The sequence below is a fragment of the Trichoplusia ni genome, chromosome 23, assembly GCF_003590095.1.
Source record: "Trichoplusia ni isolate ovarian cell line Hi5 chromosome 23, tn1, whole genome shotgun sequence".
Lineage (NCBI taxonomy): Eukaryota > Metazoa > Arthropoda > Insecta > Lepidoptera > Noctuidae > Trichoplusia > Trichoplusia ni.
In genome coordinates this window covers 4,358,074-4,374,572 of record NC_039500.1, presented here as the reverse complement: position 1 = coordinate 4,374,572, position 16,499 = coordinate 4,358,074, and the positions used below count along the sequence as shown (strand labels likewise).

At 39.6% G+C, this 16,499-nt stretch overlaps 3 protein-coding genes across 5 annotated transcripts; 1 reads left to right on the top strand and 2 right to left on the bottom strand.

The window, feature by feature from the left end:
- Positions 1-1,379: 1,379 nt before the first annotated feature.
- Positions 1,380-8,645, bottom strand: LOC113504944 (putative phospholipase B-like 2). Its single transcript, XM_026887465.1, has 13 exons — positions 8,198-8,645; positions 7,774-7,902; positions 7,149-7,263; positions 6,683-6,777; positions 5,949-6,107; positions 5,359-5,479; positions 4,661-4,765; positions 4,345-4,451; positions 3,751-3,867; positions 3,168-3,327; positions 2,619-2,766; positions 2,112-2,256; positions 1,380-1,805 (listed from the first exon to the last, which is right to left on the bottom strand). The coding sequence occupies exons 1-13, from the start codon at positions 8,377-8,379 to the stop codon at positions 1,709-1,711; spliced, it is 1,680 nt and encodes a 559-aa protein (XP_026743266.1). The 5' UTR covers positions 8,380-8,645; the 3' UTR covers positions 1,380-1,708.
- Positions 8,646-8,927: 282 nt separating this feature from the next.
- Positions 8,928-13,826, bottom strand: LOC113504943. Of its 3 annotated transcripts, none has more exons than XM_026887463.1 (8): positions 13,691-13,826; positions 12,089-12,187; positions 11,914-11,949; positions 11,375-11,546; positions 10,550-11,285; positions 9,875-10,409; positions 9,502-9,607; positions 8,928-9,247 (listed from the first exon to the last, which is right to left on the bottom strand). In XM_026887463.1, the coding sequence occupies exons 2-8, from the start codon at positions 12,180-12,182 to the stop codon at positions 9,022-9,024; spliced, it is 1,905 nt and encodes a 634-aa protein (XP_026743264.1). In that variant the 5' UTR covers positions 12,183-12,187; positions 13,691-13,826; the 3' UTR covers positions 8,928-9,021. The 3 variants fall into 3 exon arrangements, with proteins under 3 accessions (XP_026743264.1, XP_026743263.1, XP_026743265.1); XM_026887462.1 differs by lacking the exon at positions 13,691-13,826 and adding an exon at positions 12,369-12,558; XM_026887464.1 differs by lacking the exons at positions 11,914-11,949; positions 13,691-13,826 and adding an exon at positions 12,369-12,557.
- On the top strand, positions 12,981-16,080 carry LOC113504947 (70 kDa peptidyl-prolyl isomerase-like). Its single transcript, XM_026887468.1, has 3 exons — positions 12,981-13,406; positions 13,965-14,111; positions 14,309-16,080. The coding sequence occupies exons 1-3, from the start codon at positions 12,981-12,983 to the stop codon at positions 14,603-14,605; spliced, it is 870 nt and encodes a 289-aa protein (XP_026743269.1). The 3' UTR covers positions 14,606-16,080.
- Positions 16,081-16,499: the final 419 nt, after the last annotated feature.

The window sequence follows — 16,499 nt, the reverse complement described above, 5'->3', positions numbered from 1 at the left end:
TAGCAAGTGTTTTGACCGGATAGATCATTTTATTCTTATTAAAAAAATATTTTTAATGGGGATAAGGGGTAATCTTTTTCGCTGGTTCTCCTCCTATGTTGAGAACAGATGTCAAATCGTTGTGTTAAACGGTTACTCCTCTAGAGTCATGCACATTCCATCCGGCGTGCCTCAGGGCTCGCTGCTCGGGCCACTGTTATTCAACATTTTCATCAACGACGTTGCTTCCTGTTTCAGTTACTCCAAAATTTTGCTTTATGCGGACGACATGAAGATAATGAAACAGGTATCCACTACAGACGACGCGCTTCTCCTACAACGAGACTTAGATAGGTTTCAACTATATTGTGAAGCTAATAAATTGGAATTGAACGTCGCTAAATGTTACGTGTGCTCGTTCACTCGCAAACCAAAACCTATTTGCTTCTCATATAAGTTCTTGGATACTTCCTTAGCCAGAGTATCCAGTATTAGTGACTTAGGAGTAACTTTTGATTCGAAACTTATCTTTGACACTCATATAGATAATATAGTCAAAAAGGCTTCGAAAGCGTTAGGTTTCATCTTTAGAATCTCGTCAGAGTTCAAAAACATTAAGACAATCAAAATACTATATTGTTCCTTCGTTCGTAGTCACCTAGAGTATGGCTCTCAAATCTGGAATCCTAATTATAACGTTTACATCAATCGGATAGAGAGCATACAAAAGAAATTTCTGAGGTACATTCAATTTCGGTCGAAGCTATATCTTCCAAATTATTTTTTAAGGTGTAAAAAGTTTCACATTCTCCCGCTTCACGAACGCAGGAATATTGCAGATCTAGCCTTCTTATTCAAAGCGATGAATGGACACTCAGATGTTCCCGAGTTTGTAGGCAAAATGGGATTACGCGTTCCAGGAACTTTTTTACGCAATCTTGATTTACTTTATACACCGGCCTCTAGAACCACCTACAGGCAAAATTCTTATCTCATCAGAGCGTGCCGGTCGTATAATGCAACTTGCAGGAGAATTGATATTGATCTGTTCAATACAGGGTTAGATAAACTTAAGAGAACTCTATGCAAGCACTTTTTTGCTCATAATCCAAATTGATTATTCAATATGTCGCTACGTGCTTTTGGTTTGACCGACATACTGTCTGTATTTTTTTATTTTTCTCTCTACTATCAGTGGAAACTTTTAATTGGCTTTAGTTTCGCAATAAGCTTGTTCAATCTTTGTTATTAGCTGTAAGTTTTCCTAATATAATAAAATAAATAAATAAATAAATATCTCAAAAATATGCAAGTATTTGATCATCAGAAATGAAAATGATATTGGTTTGAGTCATTGAACTGAACATTTTCTGATAAATAACTGGCTACAATAATTAATTGCGGTTGACATAATTTCCTATGTATGAATTACATCTGAGGCTTCACGAGCATAATCTAGTGACTAAAAGTTAATTAGTTAGTCTAAATAATTATGTAGCATTATTACTAGTAAAAATAGTTACTACACAAGGCGAGAAGGCAGTAGGTACCTTCACGCAATTTAACGTCATGATGGGTAGGCAGGTATCAAACATAATGGTACAATTTAGCAAATATCACAGTCAAATACACAGAAAAACGACCTATGCCTTAGAACATAAGATTCTTATAGTTAAAAAACTATGTGCGAGGTAAATTGATCCTTAATGCGAGGTGACAAGGTACATATCTACTCCCACTCCCAGTCGTGTAGCATGGGGGCGAACATCCACTCGTCGGGGTGGCCCACGTGGGACACGTGAGGGCCCATGTCGAACTTACTCCATCTACGGGATTTATGAATGTACTATACTTGGCTTATTTTAATTTTATGTATTCATTATTAGCGGGGTAAAATCTAAACTAACACCAAGTACGAAAATATATGCATAAAACATGAAAACGTCCTGCAATGTGTCCTGCTAGATACTCGCCAAAAAAATTAAACGTTAATGACAGAAAACAAGAAGTAGATTTTGAGGAAGGAGGAGACATCTCTTATCCAGTTTGACCTGGGGGCTAGGGCCTTAATATAATGAAACTTAGAGTCGCAGTCACGCCTTAGTTAGTTCAACGCGGTGTGCGGTACTCACGCGAAGGGCGGGATCCCCCGGGAGATGTTGTGCGTGGGGCTGGAGATGGCGAGGAAGCGGTAGCTGCGCCACAGGTAGGCGCTCGTGATCTTGGCGTCCGTCGCGCCGTGGCTGCGGTGGCCTAGCGCGCGGAACGGGTACGTGCCTGTCGGAACAGGCACAGTTAATAGATACGTAGAGTAGAAGGTAAGATCTATGAGAGACCGAAGTTTCCGTCTCAAAATACTGAATTATAAGCATCTCCTCTCCACTTGACCAGTTCAGTAAAATAAGTCGATAACATTAGGCGAGCAAAGACTCGAATTTGGAAAACTACTTACTAAGTTGCTGTTCACACAAAGTCCTTCAGGGATTCGTTGTGGTAAAACAATATCACATTGATCACAGGCATTGATAGTGCTTCTTTTCACCCGAGCGCGGTGTCACATAATAGCATGCTGTTAGCTTGACGTGCGTGCCGACGAAACATGTAGAAAATTATAGGATGCAATGAAAAGGCCAGCTCACCGTTGGCGAGGTTGAGGTCGTTCCTGGCGGCGATGGCGTTGCAGGCGCTGTAGGGCGGCTTGCAGGCCTCGCAGCGCGCCAGCGGGTCGTGCTTGAAGTCGTTGTAGCGCATCGTGTTGTACATGTCGCGCAGGTTGTGGATACTCGCCTGCGGGGACATAACATAACTTGTTTAGAGACCAGATGACCACGAACAGGCTCTGAACTCTGTATCTTTGACTTCGTAATGTAGGCTGATAATGATGTGAAGGCCTGGTCTAAGACTTTTTGCGGTTCTCGTAAATCATCATGATCAATATCATCATCTCAGCCCTGAATACGTTCACTGCTGAACAAAAGCCTCCCACAAAAATCTCCAGATCGTCGGTCCACCTTGTTTTAAGGCTGCGGGGATCGCATTTCTGAACCTTAGTAAGTAAGTAAAGATTATTTTTGCTTAGCAATAGAAAGAAGATTGAGGATGACATGAGCACATAGCAGATGTATTACAGGAGCATAGATGCGACGGGGTAAAGAGAGTTTTGTTCTGTTGATATTGGTGTTGGTCACCTGTTTCTGAAGCAGTATCTTGGCGCGCGGGTTGGTGTGGTACCCGAACCAGTCCCCGTAGGTGGCGATGCGCACGTTGCCGCCGCTGAGGTTGAACACGCGCGGGAAGTACGGGATGTTGTACGACGGGAAGTATGACGTGCGCTTTAACTCCTCCGTGCTGACGGGATAGTTATTAATCTTTACTTTATTTCTAATCCATAATGTAAAAACAACTTTTCTGAATTGGATTGGAATGGATTAAAAAGTTAGTAAATGGATATAGTAGGAAACAGAGTTCAAGAAAACACATATCCCTTAAGTTTTGCAGAAGTGTGATGGCGATAGACACGATTGTCGTACATTGTACACATCAGACACTATTTTAACATTCTGAATCTGAATTTTGGACTTATTTATACAATATCATTTTTCTACTCATTAGAATTATTAGAACTGTCTCAAATATTCGTCTTAATTATATTTATATCTACACGTAGGCTCCTGGCTTGCCAGCAATGGTTATACAGTGTGGCATTACAACGGTGACATCATTAATTTCACCGTTGTATAATAATATCGATTGTTAAGTATGTATACTAACAGGTCAGCACACTCTGTGTAGCCGGGCAGCTGCTCGATGACCCACAGCAGGCCAGCCTGCACCAGCCCGGGGAAGCGACCGCGTTTCGGCTTGAAGTTTTTGTAGTCCACTATGAACCTAAGACACACTCAAGCTGAAAGACACTGCTGTATAATTACCGATTAGGAGGATTTTTAATACTTTTGTTTCTTTATCCGTTTTATTACATCGTAGTTTCCTAAAAAGAGCCATTTAGATAAGTTCCTCAATTAAATCCTTTTGATTGAACAGCTATATTTTGTAAAATATAGCTCGATGTTTGGGCCCTATAGTTTGTTAATTTATTAAAGGGAGGATTTTGGACCACCTCAACAATCACCCGCTTACTGCATGCGGCGTTAGCGTTACCGCTCCCCACCCCAGAATCCCCGCTCCTCTTTCAAGTGAACTTTAGATGACTTAATGTTTTCGTCGTTAATAATTTTTGGGCTAATGAGTTCAACTCCAGAATAGACTTCAAAAAACAAGTAAGTCTTTGAAGCAGTAGGCCTATGTTACTCGAGCGGAATGGAACTGAAGAATTGAACATAAGATATAGTAGAACTCGAGACCTACCACTGATTGTTGTAGGTGCCGCTGTTGTGTTTCCTGAATATCTCGACCCACTCGCGGCCGGTGCGCGCCATGCGGTTCGCGACCATCGCGCGCGCGTACTCCAGGATCTGAACAACATAAACATATATTTTTATATCATCTTTATAATAATATGATAACACCTTTTTCATAAGAAATGTTATTCTGTCTAATACCTTTCTACTTTCAGATCAACACTTCTTTAAACGGTGGACTAATTTTTCTTACAGTATTTTTTTTCAACGATTGCCGTATAGAAATCTAACTAAATTTATCTAACTGTGCAGTATTGTCTGACCTGTCCAACAGGCTTGACTAGTTCGAAAAGCGTGCGGTTACTGTTGCCGATGGTGGTCTCGCCGGCCACCAGCCCCGACGATATGATGTAGAAGTCATCTGTGGACTGACAACACAATGTGCAATAAACTCGTAGCAAGGTAGCAAGCCTCTGACGTCATGCCAGGGTGATATGAAGCGTTTTTGGATATTTTAATGTTAATAGCTCAATTACACCAGGAGGCACGAGAAGTGCCGGGCCACTGTAGAAGCTGGCGCTAGGAGATGGCGCTCTACATGAGGTAAAGCGGGGTATCTCTTCCGCAAATGTTATAATTTTAAATCACATGGTAGAAAGACGCAAAACTGCGGCAAGGTGTTGGAGTATGTAGTTGTCTCTTCTGTAGGCCCAGGCCACGTGTCGAACTTGAAATCTTTCCTTAATAGCATACCACATTTTTTTCACATGTACGGTGTTTTATAATGATAAACTTAATTTTTCAATGCTTTATAGCCAATAGGGGACTGCAATTTTTCGTAGTACTGGGCAGTAAACATATACAGTCCAACCCTGACGGTATCGCTTTCCCATAATAGCTAAATCTGTTATGGAAGCGAGTCAGCGTGATGCCTGGTGTAAAGCGGCATCTTTTTAAAAGGTGCTCTGAGGATCCCAGGGATTTAACTAGTACAAGTTAGAGGCAGTAGTGTAGTGTGTACCTGCACGAAGGCGGGGTACGAGGTGAGCGACATCTTGTATCCGGGGATGCGCTCCTTGTTGCTGGGGCTCATGTGCACCGGCATCACGTACATCTTGTGGAACCGCAACATCGACTGGTAACTGTTGACAGGTCACAGCTTATGAAACGGACAGGTGGATGAAAGATGGTACGATGCAATGGTCTGCAGTCCATAATTATAATTAGTACTTTTATCACGGAATAGAACGAGTTGCGATCGAAAAAGTCGCGTCCAGACTATGGATGAGATGCAAGAGACCTCAGAAGCATTGAATAAACAATCTTTACTAGGTGTTCACGGCGGGGGAGCCTACTACAAATCTAAAATCTTATGTGTTAATCCTAGTTATAATATACTATCTGTGTACCAAGTTTCGTTAAATCCATTCAGTGGTTGTGCGTAAAAAAGGAATACATATCCATATATTTATTATATATACCCACATAGAAACCTACGCGTTTATAACATGAGTAGGATATTATTGCATAAGATACCTTAGGTATCAATCATCCCTACCAATTTAGTCCAAAAATCTATTTAAAATATCTTATAAGTAATAATTGTCTGACCTGTTCCACGTGGCCTGTGCAGTGTACAGGTTGGTGAGGTCCGGCAGCAGCTTGACGAGACCGGTGCAGTGGTCCCCGAACAGGTAGCCGTCAGGCGACGTCTTAGGCATCGATAAAGCAAACGCAAGCTCGTCCAAGTCGCCCAGCATGTTGATCCAGCTGAAATTAGAAGAGAAATAGTTACTTCTTTAGTAAAAAAGGTATCAAACGCATCAAGGCACCAAACCCCAAACTCTAGAAGACATCAGTCTTCTAGTCTAGAAGACATCAGTCTTCTAGAGTTGTCTGGGCCTGGTGGAGGACTACTTTGGAGTTGAAAGTCAAGTTCAATTTTTGTTACAGCCTGTTTCAAATCCCACTGCTAGGCAAAGGCTTCCCCCTTTCTTTTTCAGGCAATCAGACCTCTCTATTTATTCCGATTTCTGACTATTGGACTAGATCATCAATCTACCTTCAACGCGGACGACCTAAGACGAGTCCGAAAATTTACTTTGTAATTTTTTTATGGCATTCTCTAGTACGGAGATGGACTCTTGTCAGGTACTCTCATTCAAAACCTGGTAAAGAACTTGTAATTTCCATGATTTGCGTTACTGTGCCATTAACACAGGTTTATAAAGAAGGCAATAAGTTAGACTACCGCAGTGTAGGCCTCCTACACGGCCTCTACAGGTACACTTTTTCCAGTATTCAGTTTTTCAACTTTAACCACAAACATACAAACGTGTACTGACATGATGTCTCTGGTCGTGAGCCACTGGTAGGGGTCCTTGGTGGCCGCGTTGTACCCCACTGCAAGACCCTCGATCTGGATGAAGTACAGCTTTATCTGGAATGCAGTGGCCGCGTTACTACTCACGAGGACTTTTGACAAAATAACTTATTTTAAGTTAACCTCTCGCATCCTGAACCATAGTTTTTCAAATAAAGCTTCAGGAACGTATTTGGAACTAGTTTTGACGTAAAAGTTCTTAATCATGGCTGCCGCAAGGGCAATGTTACGATTTAGTATGCAGACTTATTAGTTTTCTTAAATAGAATATTATTTTATTAGTGGACAGTGCCCTTCATTTCCTGTAAACCAGGATAACTAGCGAATACCTCAAACACGTAAGCTTGGTTTATTGTAGTCTAGTTTACTTTCAATTCCTAATCTAGTAGTAGTATTGGTTAGTACGTAGGTATACATCATGTAGGTACCTGATGCCAGTATGAGTCGTACCCATACATGTCCACCATGGACGTCACATACTCCTCATTTTGATCCACAAACTCCTCAATAAGGCCGCACACATCAGTCTTGTTATAGCAATATCTGTAGACACATTTATACTTATTTAGAGTATTAGTTTGCCCTTTCCCTTCGTAATCTACTGGCTGTACTGGCAACATGTGATCGGTAGTTGAACATTTGTTGCCAGTATCATAAAATTTCGCAAACGTCTTTAACTGGATACAGTTATAAATATCTTTAAATAGCTTCGAAACCACAGATTCCTGTTGTGGTAAAAGCTCCATTTTAAATATAATGATCATTGAAAAAACTAAGGAAGTTCCAGTACATTTTTAACATTCCTTGTTTAGCGTCCCTCCGTGCACGACCAAGTATAGTTATGTTGATTATATTTACTTCGATAAGCCGACATAGAAGGGCTAAATATGAATTGGAATAACGGAAAATTGAAGATAGTAGAAAGATGAGAAAAATCCTTCAGCAAATAGTGACTCTCTTTAAAGATAATAACTTAAAATTAACGATCTAAAGCCTAAAATACTCTAATTTTAGATGATAGATGAGATAAATGAGAGCATTTAGGAAACGTACCCCTTGAGCATGTTCTGCCAGTGCATCCAGACGAGGTCCCTGGTGAGGTATCCCTCCAGGTAGCCGGCGGCGTACGCCTGGTTCTCGTCAGAGCTGTCCTCCGACGTGTGGATCTCCAGGAAAGCCCAGCTTCACAAGAAAGTAAGGCAAAAATACATTTAAACTATAGTAAAAATAAAAAAAACTAAGAATCATATCAAAGGTGCAGCAAAAAGACCTCTCATGCTTAAAATTCGTTCGTCGATACAATACAAGTGATTTTATAGAATTCTCGGTCTAGACTCAGGCCAGGTAGGAAAAGATCTTTGGAATTCCTATTGCGCCATTTCCCGTAAGGTATTTCAATCAATAGTGCTTGTGTTGAAAAGCACTAAGAATCAACAAAGCTACTCCCATCACTTCATAGTTTATAAGTCAGTCATACCCAGTGGTGTTGATCTCATTGCTGTAGGTAGCTCGGGCGACGTGCGCGTCCGGTATGTCGGCGAAGTAGTCCGTCAGCTTCACCGTCACATTGTTATCGTCCCATAACACATATCCGTACTTAGACTCGCACATAAGAAACCCGTTGTATAATAACAATATCACACACAACTTAGCGTCCATCGCTCGATAAAAAGGCGATAAGAGCTATATACACCGACGTCGTCCGCTCGCGTCCAAACACGTATTTCTAGCTTTAATTAACATTTATTTAGTGTATTGCGTGCTGTAGTTCCGAAATAAGGACATGTTTTTACAATATCAACGTTTTGAAATTGACGCCAAGAGGATATTTTGACGTTTGTCATTGTTGATTGGTGCAGTGTTGTTGCCACATTATACGTTATCAGCGTAGAGCTCACTCACCACTTGTTAATATTGCCTAAACTTAATTAATGAACATAGTTTTTACACTCCTCCTATAATTTTACACTGTAATGAAATCGATTTAAAGGAGAAAAGTATTTTTGCGGTTGGCAATACTTATTAAGTTCCGGTTTAAAAAAAAACAAGACAAAACATCAAAATATGCACTCTCAAAATATACTCTCCCGTGTCTACAGTACATGTTGGTCCCGATACAGGCAAGAAAGATGGGCAAGAAGAAGAAGACTTGTCTTATAGTAAATCAATTTCCAAAAAGCAAAAACACAAAAAAAGAAAAGCAAAGGAATCAGAAACAGACGTAATTTATTATCACATTGAATTTTTCTGATGACCCCCGTCCGGATGTGAGCACAGCATATCATATCCCCGGCATGGGGCTCAGGTGGCCGACAGACGCATGCCGATCTCCCCGCACTTGTAGCCGACCTCGCGCATGAGGTAGGGCGTGCGCTCGTGCGCGGGCGCGGCTAGCCACTCCGCCGTGTTGACGGCCACGGCCGCGTAGCCCTGCTTCTCCAGGATGTCCAGCACCAGCCGGAACGTGCCGCGCAGCCGGTTGCTGTTCATCGAGAAGCAACCCGCTTGGAAGTTGAGGACGCACACACTGAACAACAGAATTTCAAATTTCAAAATCATATCGTTATTTAAAAAATAGGCTATGAAGCAAGTTATGAAAAACAACACAAAAAAAAAAACAAATTAACAGCGCCCTGTATCTATAATACAAATTACAACCCTGTAGAAATTATGCCTATCTATGGATACACAAAATAAATATTGAGAAAAAGTATAAACTTAAAATTGAGATTATGTTTCATAATATTTTGAGTCTGTATCAAGTATAAGAGTAGTACTTACACAACGCTGCCTGTAGGGACGTTTAAGTATTCAATGGGCACCCTCAAGTCACCTGTGGCAACTTGTAACTTGACTGGATATCCTCCCTTTAGGCATATCAGACAATCTGAAAAAGTCAAATTACGACTGTACGAGGTGTTTGTTTGTAATGCTACCAGGAACGAGAGGATTTTGAATATAAATGTGTATGGATTTTGAAAATGGATGTAAACGAATATAAAACTGGACGTAGAGAAGAGAAACTGAAGAATAAAACTTACAACAAACTACAGTGTTAGACTTACATAAGGCTAGGCTTCACATAAGGCGTCGAATATAAAGTCAAGGGACGAAATACCTTACTGTCCTAGGAATAAGGTATATTTTGGCTTACCGGCTATGAACCCATTCGGTAGCACGACGTTCCTGGCGATGTACTCCAGCCCCCCCAGGCCCTGCGCCAGGTGCTCCTCCAGCAGCTCAGTCTTCTTGTTTATGGGGTACATGGACTTGGCCTTCTCCAGCAGCTCGTCGGGCAGCTCGTACTGGTCATCATAGAACTCCTTCACAGCCTCGTATAATGTGAGCAGTTGAAGATAATCTAATGTATTGCTCTCTTTGTCTTTGAATGTTGCCAGATTTTCTGGAGAGAACACCTTTTCGAGTACTTTGTCGTCATAGTACCCTAGTGAAGCCAGTTCCAGACAGATCTTGGTCCACGGTAGAGTCGTGCTCTTGCCCACGAACACTGGGTTCTGTTCGATCTGACCCTTGAGCTCCTGCCACTGCTCTGCTTCGGGAGTGTAGTTGTTGTTGGAGAGGCAGTTGATGAAGCCGAACAAGATATTGCTGCGGGCCTTGGACAATGTGCCGGGGTTCAGCGCTGCTGTCTTGCATAGGTATTCTATGAGCCCTAAATTTGTGTGTGACTGAAAAATAACGTTAAAAATTTAGCAGGTTTAGGCAAATATCAGTTGATGTTACTTCTCTTTGGATACAAATAATATTCGTAGCTGAATATCAATACAAAGTTAACACATGTTTTTACGGGAAGTAACTCAATACTTACGATTCTGGACATAATCCTGGCAACCAGCAACCCTTTATCGAAGCTCACTTCACTGGCAACCACGTAGTTAGAAATGGCGTCCATTAGCTGCTCGTGGTAGTACTCCGGATGTTTCTCCAGGATCCTGCCTTTGATCCTGGCTGCTGTCATGAGCACTTCGTCGTACGATAGGTGCTCTATGTTCTGCGCCAGTATGTCATAGCAAATGTGGAGCAGCTGCACGCGGGTCGGATACCTTTCCTCTGTGCAGTTGACCTGGCACAGAGACCATATGATAGACTTGGCAACCTGCGCGTCTATGACCTGGTCGTGGAGCAACAAGCCTGTCACGACTTCGTTAGTGTACCGGTCCGGAAGGTCGTGTGTAGAGCAGAACGCCAGCATGTCCTTCAGCAGCGGGAGGTCCTGATTGTCGAGCTCACTCGGCAAATGTATTTGGAAAGCTAGCGGCAGCGCGAGTTTGAATGCATCGATTAAATGGTTCTTTTGATCAAACTTTGAGATTAAGAAATCTAGGAACATGATTTGCCGCAGGCCGAGCAGGTTGATGTTGCACTTGATGAGCTGCAGCATGGTCTGCACGATCACGGAGTCCGCGGGCACGTTCAGGAACGAGAGCACCTTCGTGGCTTCGATGGCCTCGTTTACGTGGAGCTCGCGCGCGTGCTTCTTGAAGTTCTGACATAGAGTGCTGAATGTTGGATTCTTTACTAGCTTATCAGTGTCTTGATCAAGACTGGAAAACAAAGAACAAAAATTATTTATATTTTATAGCAAAAAGTCTGCATACAGTGTCAAACATAGCAAGTGCATTGTGAGACTTACTTGCCAGCCTTCTGAAGTTCAAACAAGCAGCGAAGTGCTTGCAGCATGTGCTTGTGGTTCATGACAGCCATGTTGGACTGCACAGCGGCCAGAATCTCGGCTGCGCTGGGCGCTGACTTGAGGCTCTTCATCACGGCGTCTGGGGACCGCGCCCGGGGCAACTCAGCCGTCACTGACACATTATTATATTATTAGAAAAAACATTTAATATGAAGCAATATGTTTTTCTTTTTTTCTTAAATATTTAAAATCATAAAATACAGAAGAAAATAAATAAGTTTAGAAAAGGTACTCTTAGATAAACATACTCTGATAATATTGGTACACTAAAGGCTAAGATCAAAGATCTATGTAATATTTTTTCTTTAATTAAAAAATAAGTACCACATGAACTCTTTAAAAGGTCCCTTTAAGATGATTAAACTGTGATAATTAAATAATTTAATGACACCAAGCTAAGATTAAAATTTTCTACAGTTTCTAATTTAAATTTTTAGTATAATATGTAATGATAAAAGTGGTATTCAATGACTTGATACCTGGACCATCATCCCGTGATTTCATGACATGCATCGCTGGTTATACCAAGAAAGAAATAAGTATTAAAATAAATTGCTGACAAAATTATAAACATAAAAAATAATAAATTACTGGTTACTGGCCAAGTTCCTTAAAATGTAAATACAGGGAAAAATAATATTAAATATTTATTACAACTGGATGTCAGGTTCCTGGACCCTCGCATAGTTTTACTCAGAGTGTTGCCTCTGAGGACATTCCTCCACACGCTTTTTAATAAAAGCGTCATTATATCTGAAACAAGAAATGTATACTTATTAAGTAAACATTAGGACAAGATTGTAGGTTATATTATGGCAAGCATTTTAAAATAATACCTAATAGCTGATACCGGCAAACTTATTATTTCTAATTAGTTGAAATGATTATTATCTTCATTTATTTAATTTTGTGAAGCATTCTTAATTTAACTCACCTTCTAAGTATGCAATGTTTACTGTAAGCTTTAATATTATGTTTACCCTAAACACAATATTATTTCAATATCACACGAAGTAGAGATCTAATCGAATCTAATGGTACCCTTATCATATATATTATTATAGAATTTGATACACAGACATAAATAATAAATAAAAATTAATAAAAAGACATTACAAATTTGAAAAATTCGCGTGAATGACAGCTGTTTGTTTTTGACATTGTAACAATTGACAAATGAAATTCAAAGGTTTTTTTAGTTTAATGGGTTCCAATAAAAACTCCACCTATACTTGTGAGAAAATTAGTAAATTTTCATTCAACTTTTTAACCCTTCTTCTTTGAAAAAAGGTGATACGAAATCTACGAAAATTCTAGTTAAAAAATAACATCAAAATTGCTTTTCTGAACAAAATTGTTTGTGTCAGATATTACAAAACAAATTGTGACATTTTACAACGACACTGACCGACTGACAAGTTTCTATGGGTTTTTAACTCTCGAAAAATCGATCTCCAATTCTCTAATACAAGTTATACAAGTATTATCTATATCTATAGACATCAGTTCGTGTTAATCAGTAAAAGACATACTCAACTGCTTTAAAATGCAGAAAGAAACATTTATTACTTCACGAAAGGATCGAGAAATACGGAAGAGGGTGTTAACACCAGGGGACTACAATGTCGTGCCCTATGAGGATGCTCGCTGCAAGATCACTTTATCTGATGTTAAATGTACGAACGGGGTAGGATGTTGTGAGATTGAGCCCCTAAGCCGCATTTTCAGCAGAGCTTTCGACGGTAATGTCCTCATTGGGGACTGCGATACTTTTATAGACAGAGACTTTGAATTGATTCTGCAGCAAATGTGTTGTGGTGAGGTTTGCGAAGCCACGATGGTGTATAAAGATGAGGATGGCACGCTCATGAAGGAGATATCGTGTAAGGTGGAGCTGCGGGAGGTGACTGAGGAGCAGCTGATCAGTGATTGGAGTTGGGAGCGGCTGTATGAGGCGGCTGTACACCACAAGGTACTTCATGAACATTCTTAGTCCCTTGAACATGATGTTATATAAAAAAAAAACTTTTTCATTCACCATACTACAGATAGTTCAAGTTATCTGTGTGCGCTGCGCTTAGCGAGCATGGGATTGACAGTTATACTTTATTGTTGAAAACATAATTAGTGTGACAGTGACACACAAAAGAAAGCTATATTCTTACACATCATCACTGTATTTAAAATCATTTTTCCTATCATGATGCTCTAAGATCACTTAAAGTGACTACACCAAGTTTCATTACTGATACCAACCTGCATGCTACATATGATGTAATTTCAAGATAAATATTATTTTTCTTGGATTTTGACACGCCACTTGGCTCTCCAAATTACATATTGAAAACAATATAAAATAATACTTTACGTAGTGTCTGTCATTGTTTTAATACTTTTATATGTCAAAATACTTTTTAATCATAAGTTTTGACATTCATTTTAATGCCAAAACTTATGATTAAAAATGTGAGTGACCAGTTGTGATTCTAAAAAGAGTATTATTAGGTATTTTAAATTCTCTTTGAATTAGGAGCGTGGTGTGGAGCTGTTCAAGCAAGGGAGGGCTGTGGATGCATTCCGCAGGTTTAACAAGGCCCTGAAGATGCTGATTGCCACTGAGCCACTAGACCCAGCAGTGGTTAGCGAGGAAGTGGTCAAAGATATGGTCAATCTGAAGGTGAGGTATAGTCTGACTTCCTATTAGAAGCCTAGTTGATGTTATGATACAGCTAGTTTAAATATAAGTTTTTATGCCTGTTTTAAACAGAATTCAAAATTACGATTCCAAGGATTATTAAAACTTTATTTAACTATTTGAATAAAAGAATTCTTAGGATATGCCATACTAATATTAAAAAATATCTCTGGTTGTAGGTCAAATTGTACAACAACTTAGCACACTGCCAGCTACAGTTCAATGAGTATGATGCTACCTTGAAGCTGTGCAACAAAGCCCTCAAGTTTGACCCCGAGAATGCTAAGGCACTCTACAGGAGGTCAGCCGCACACTCCGGTTTGAAGATGTATGAAGAAGCTTGGACTGACATCCAGAATGCTCTACGTTTAGACCCAACAGACAAAGCATCACAACGAAAGGCAAGCTCACTCAAACCAAGAATTGAAAAGATCAACAAAGATTACACCAGCGTCATCAAGAAAATGTTTAGTTAAGTAAATCACTGATCTCTGGAGTTTATGCTAATGATACATTGGAATAAAACTATTGGAACTGATTCTATCTTGATCTTTCTCGAAAAATCATAATGTTGGTAATATGAATAGCAAGTATATTGCAAGTGAAGTAGGTTGTGGGAGAGTTTGGCAGCCAGCCTCAACATAAATCGGGTCTAGACAGAAAGATTTGAAACAAAAGAATGAATTAAAGATAGTTTTATCCCAATATGACTAATCACTTTTGATTATCTGAATGTTAGTTCCCTTTTCTGTGGCTCTATCATTGTAAGGTGTGACAATTTACCTCTGTATCTCATCAGGGAAGACTGTGATGTATTGACTATGTAGTGAGTGTATTTTGGACCCTGTGGCCCATACTCTACATATCTTGAAGGTCATGGAATGCTCAATATGAATATTATGGATTAAATCAGGGATTTGAAAACAATTATTTGAGAAATAACATCTTGTGCAATGGCACTTTTTGTTTGGCCCACGATACACGGTTTCCTTGGGGTCACGGACAGTAAAGCTTGGTGCTATGAGGTAGCCAGGGTATCCAAAATATTTTTGAGAGCCAGTAATACAGTCGGCAACGAAAATGTTTATACGGTAATGCTCAGTGCGCGTGGTTTGTAGCTAAACGCACGCGTAATGAATTGCGAAGTGTACTCATTAGTGAGAGAGCTGTCCTAGCGCTAATTAGTTAATGTATCATACGGGATTTGACCTACATTTTCATACCATCGCGGACTGCAGCGCGAAGGATTTCTCCTACAGATATATAACGAGCTGTGACCAAATTTTCTGCATCCGTGGTCAGTTGGTTAAAGATTTATGACACCTAATTATTTATTTCTAATTTCTTCTTGATGTCTTCTTTTCCTATATGTAAAGTCGATTTGAAGAAAGTACGTGGTTTATAATCGTTAAACATTGGTAGCAGTCTATCGTCATCGTTTAATGAAACAAATAATATTACAGAGATGACGGAGAATAATATTTAATGATTTGAACTCGGATAAATAATTGTTCTAGACAAGTTCGAATAATAATGACCACTTTGTCAGTGGCTTTACCTGCTTGGTATGTTTACCGTCAACCTGTGTGTTTATAACCCCGCTCTGAATTCCCATAATCGTATAATGTTGTCTTCGTATTTATGTGTCAAATTTTCTATGTGTATAATGTAGGCAGAAGTGTACGAAAAGATTGAATCTTACGAAATACCTATTAGGTATATAATTATATACCACTCCATGTGCTGTCTTATCTATGTCCAAAATTAAAGCTATTTTTGAAATAAATATTTATGTCTAGCACAAGAAAATGCATTTATGTATAAATGTTATGATATAAGTCTTCAAATGAAATCATTCTGTCGTGTTTTTGAATATCTTCTTGTTAAGATCGAAATATAGATAAGTGTATAGAGTTGTAAATATTAGAGTAAAATATATTCCTTATCTTTGCGTGTTTGGTTTTATTGTTGGTAATCATTGAGGCTGTCATGCTTAGCCTACCTTCACGGGTATACATAGTCGGGTACGAAAGTGGTCGATCATAAAGATACAAAATCAAAAGATTTTTATTTCAAGTAGACCGGTTTCAGGCACTTTCTAAACCTTAGTATTATTGACTTAACTAGCTACGCAGCATCAGCCGAAATCTATGCAAACCTAAAAACAACAAAAAAATTCTCATAATTCGTAATGAAAGATAATAACACAGCAACAGACTGCAACCAATGCTAAAGTAAGTGTTATAGTATACTATAACATCATTGACTGCAACTGTAACAACCAATATAAACTATGGTTAAGAACGCGACATCATACAGTCATAAAGATTCGTGAACGATTTTTGCAGATTGGTCCTATTGTATCCTAGT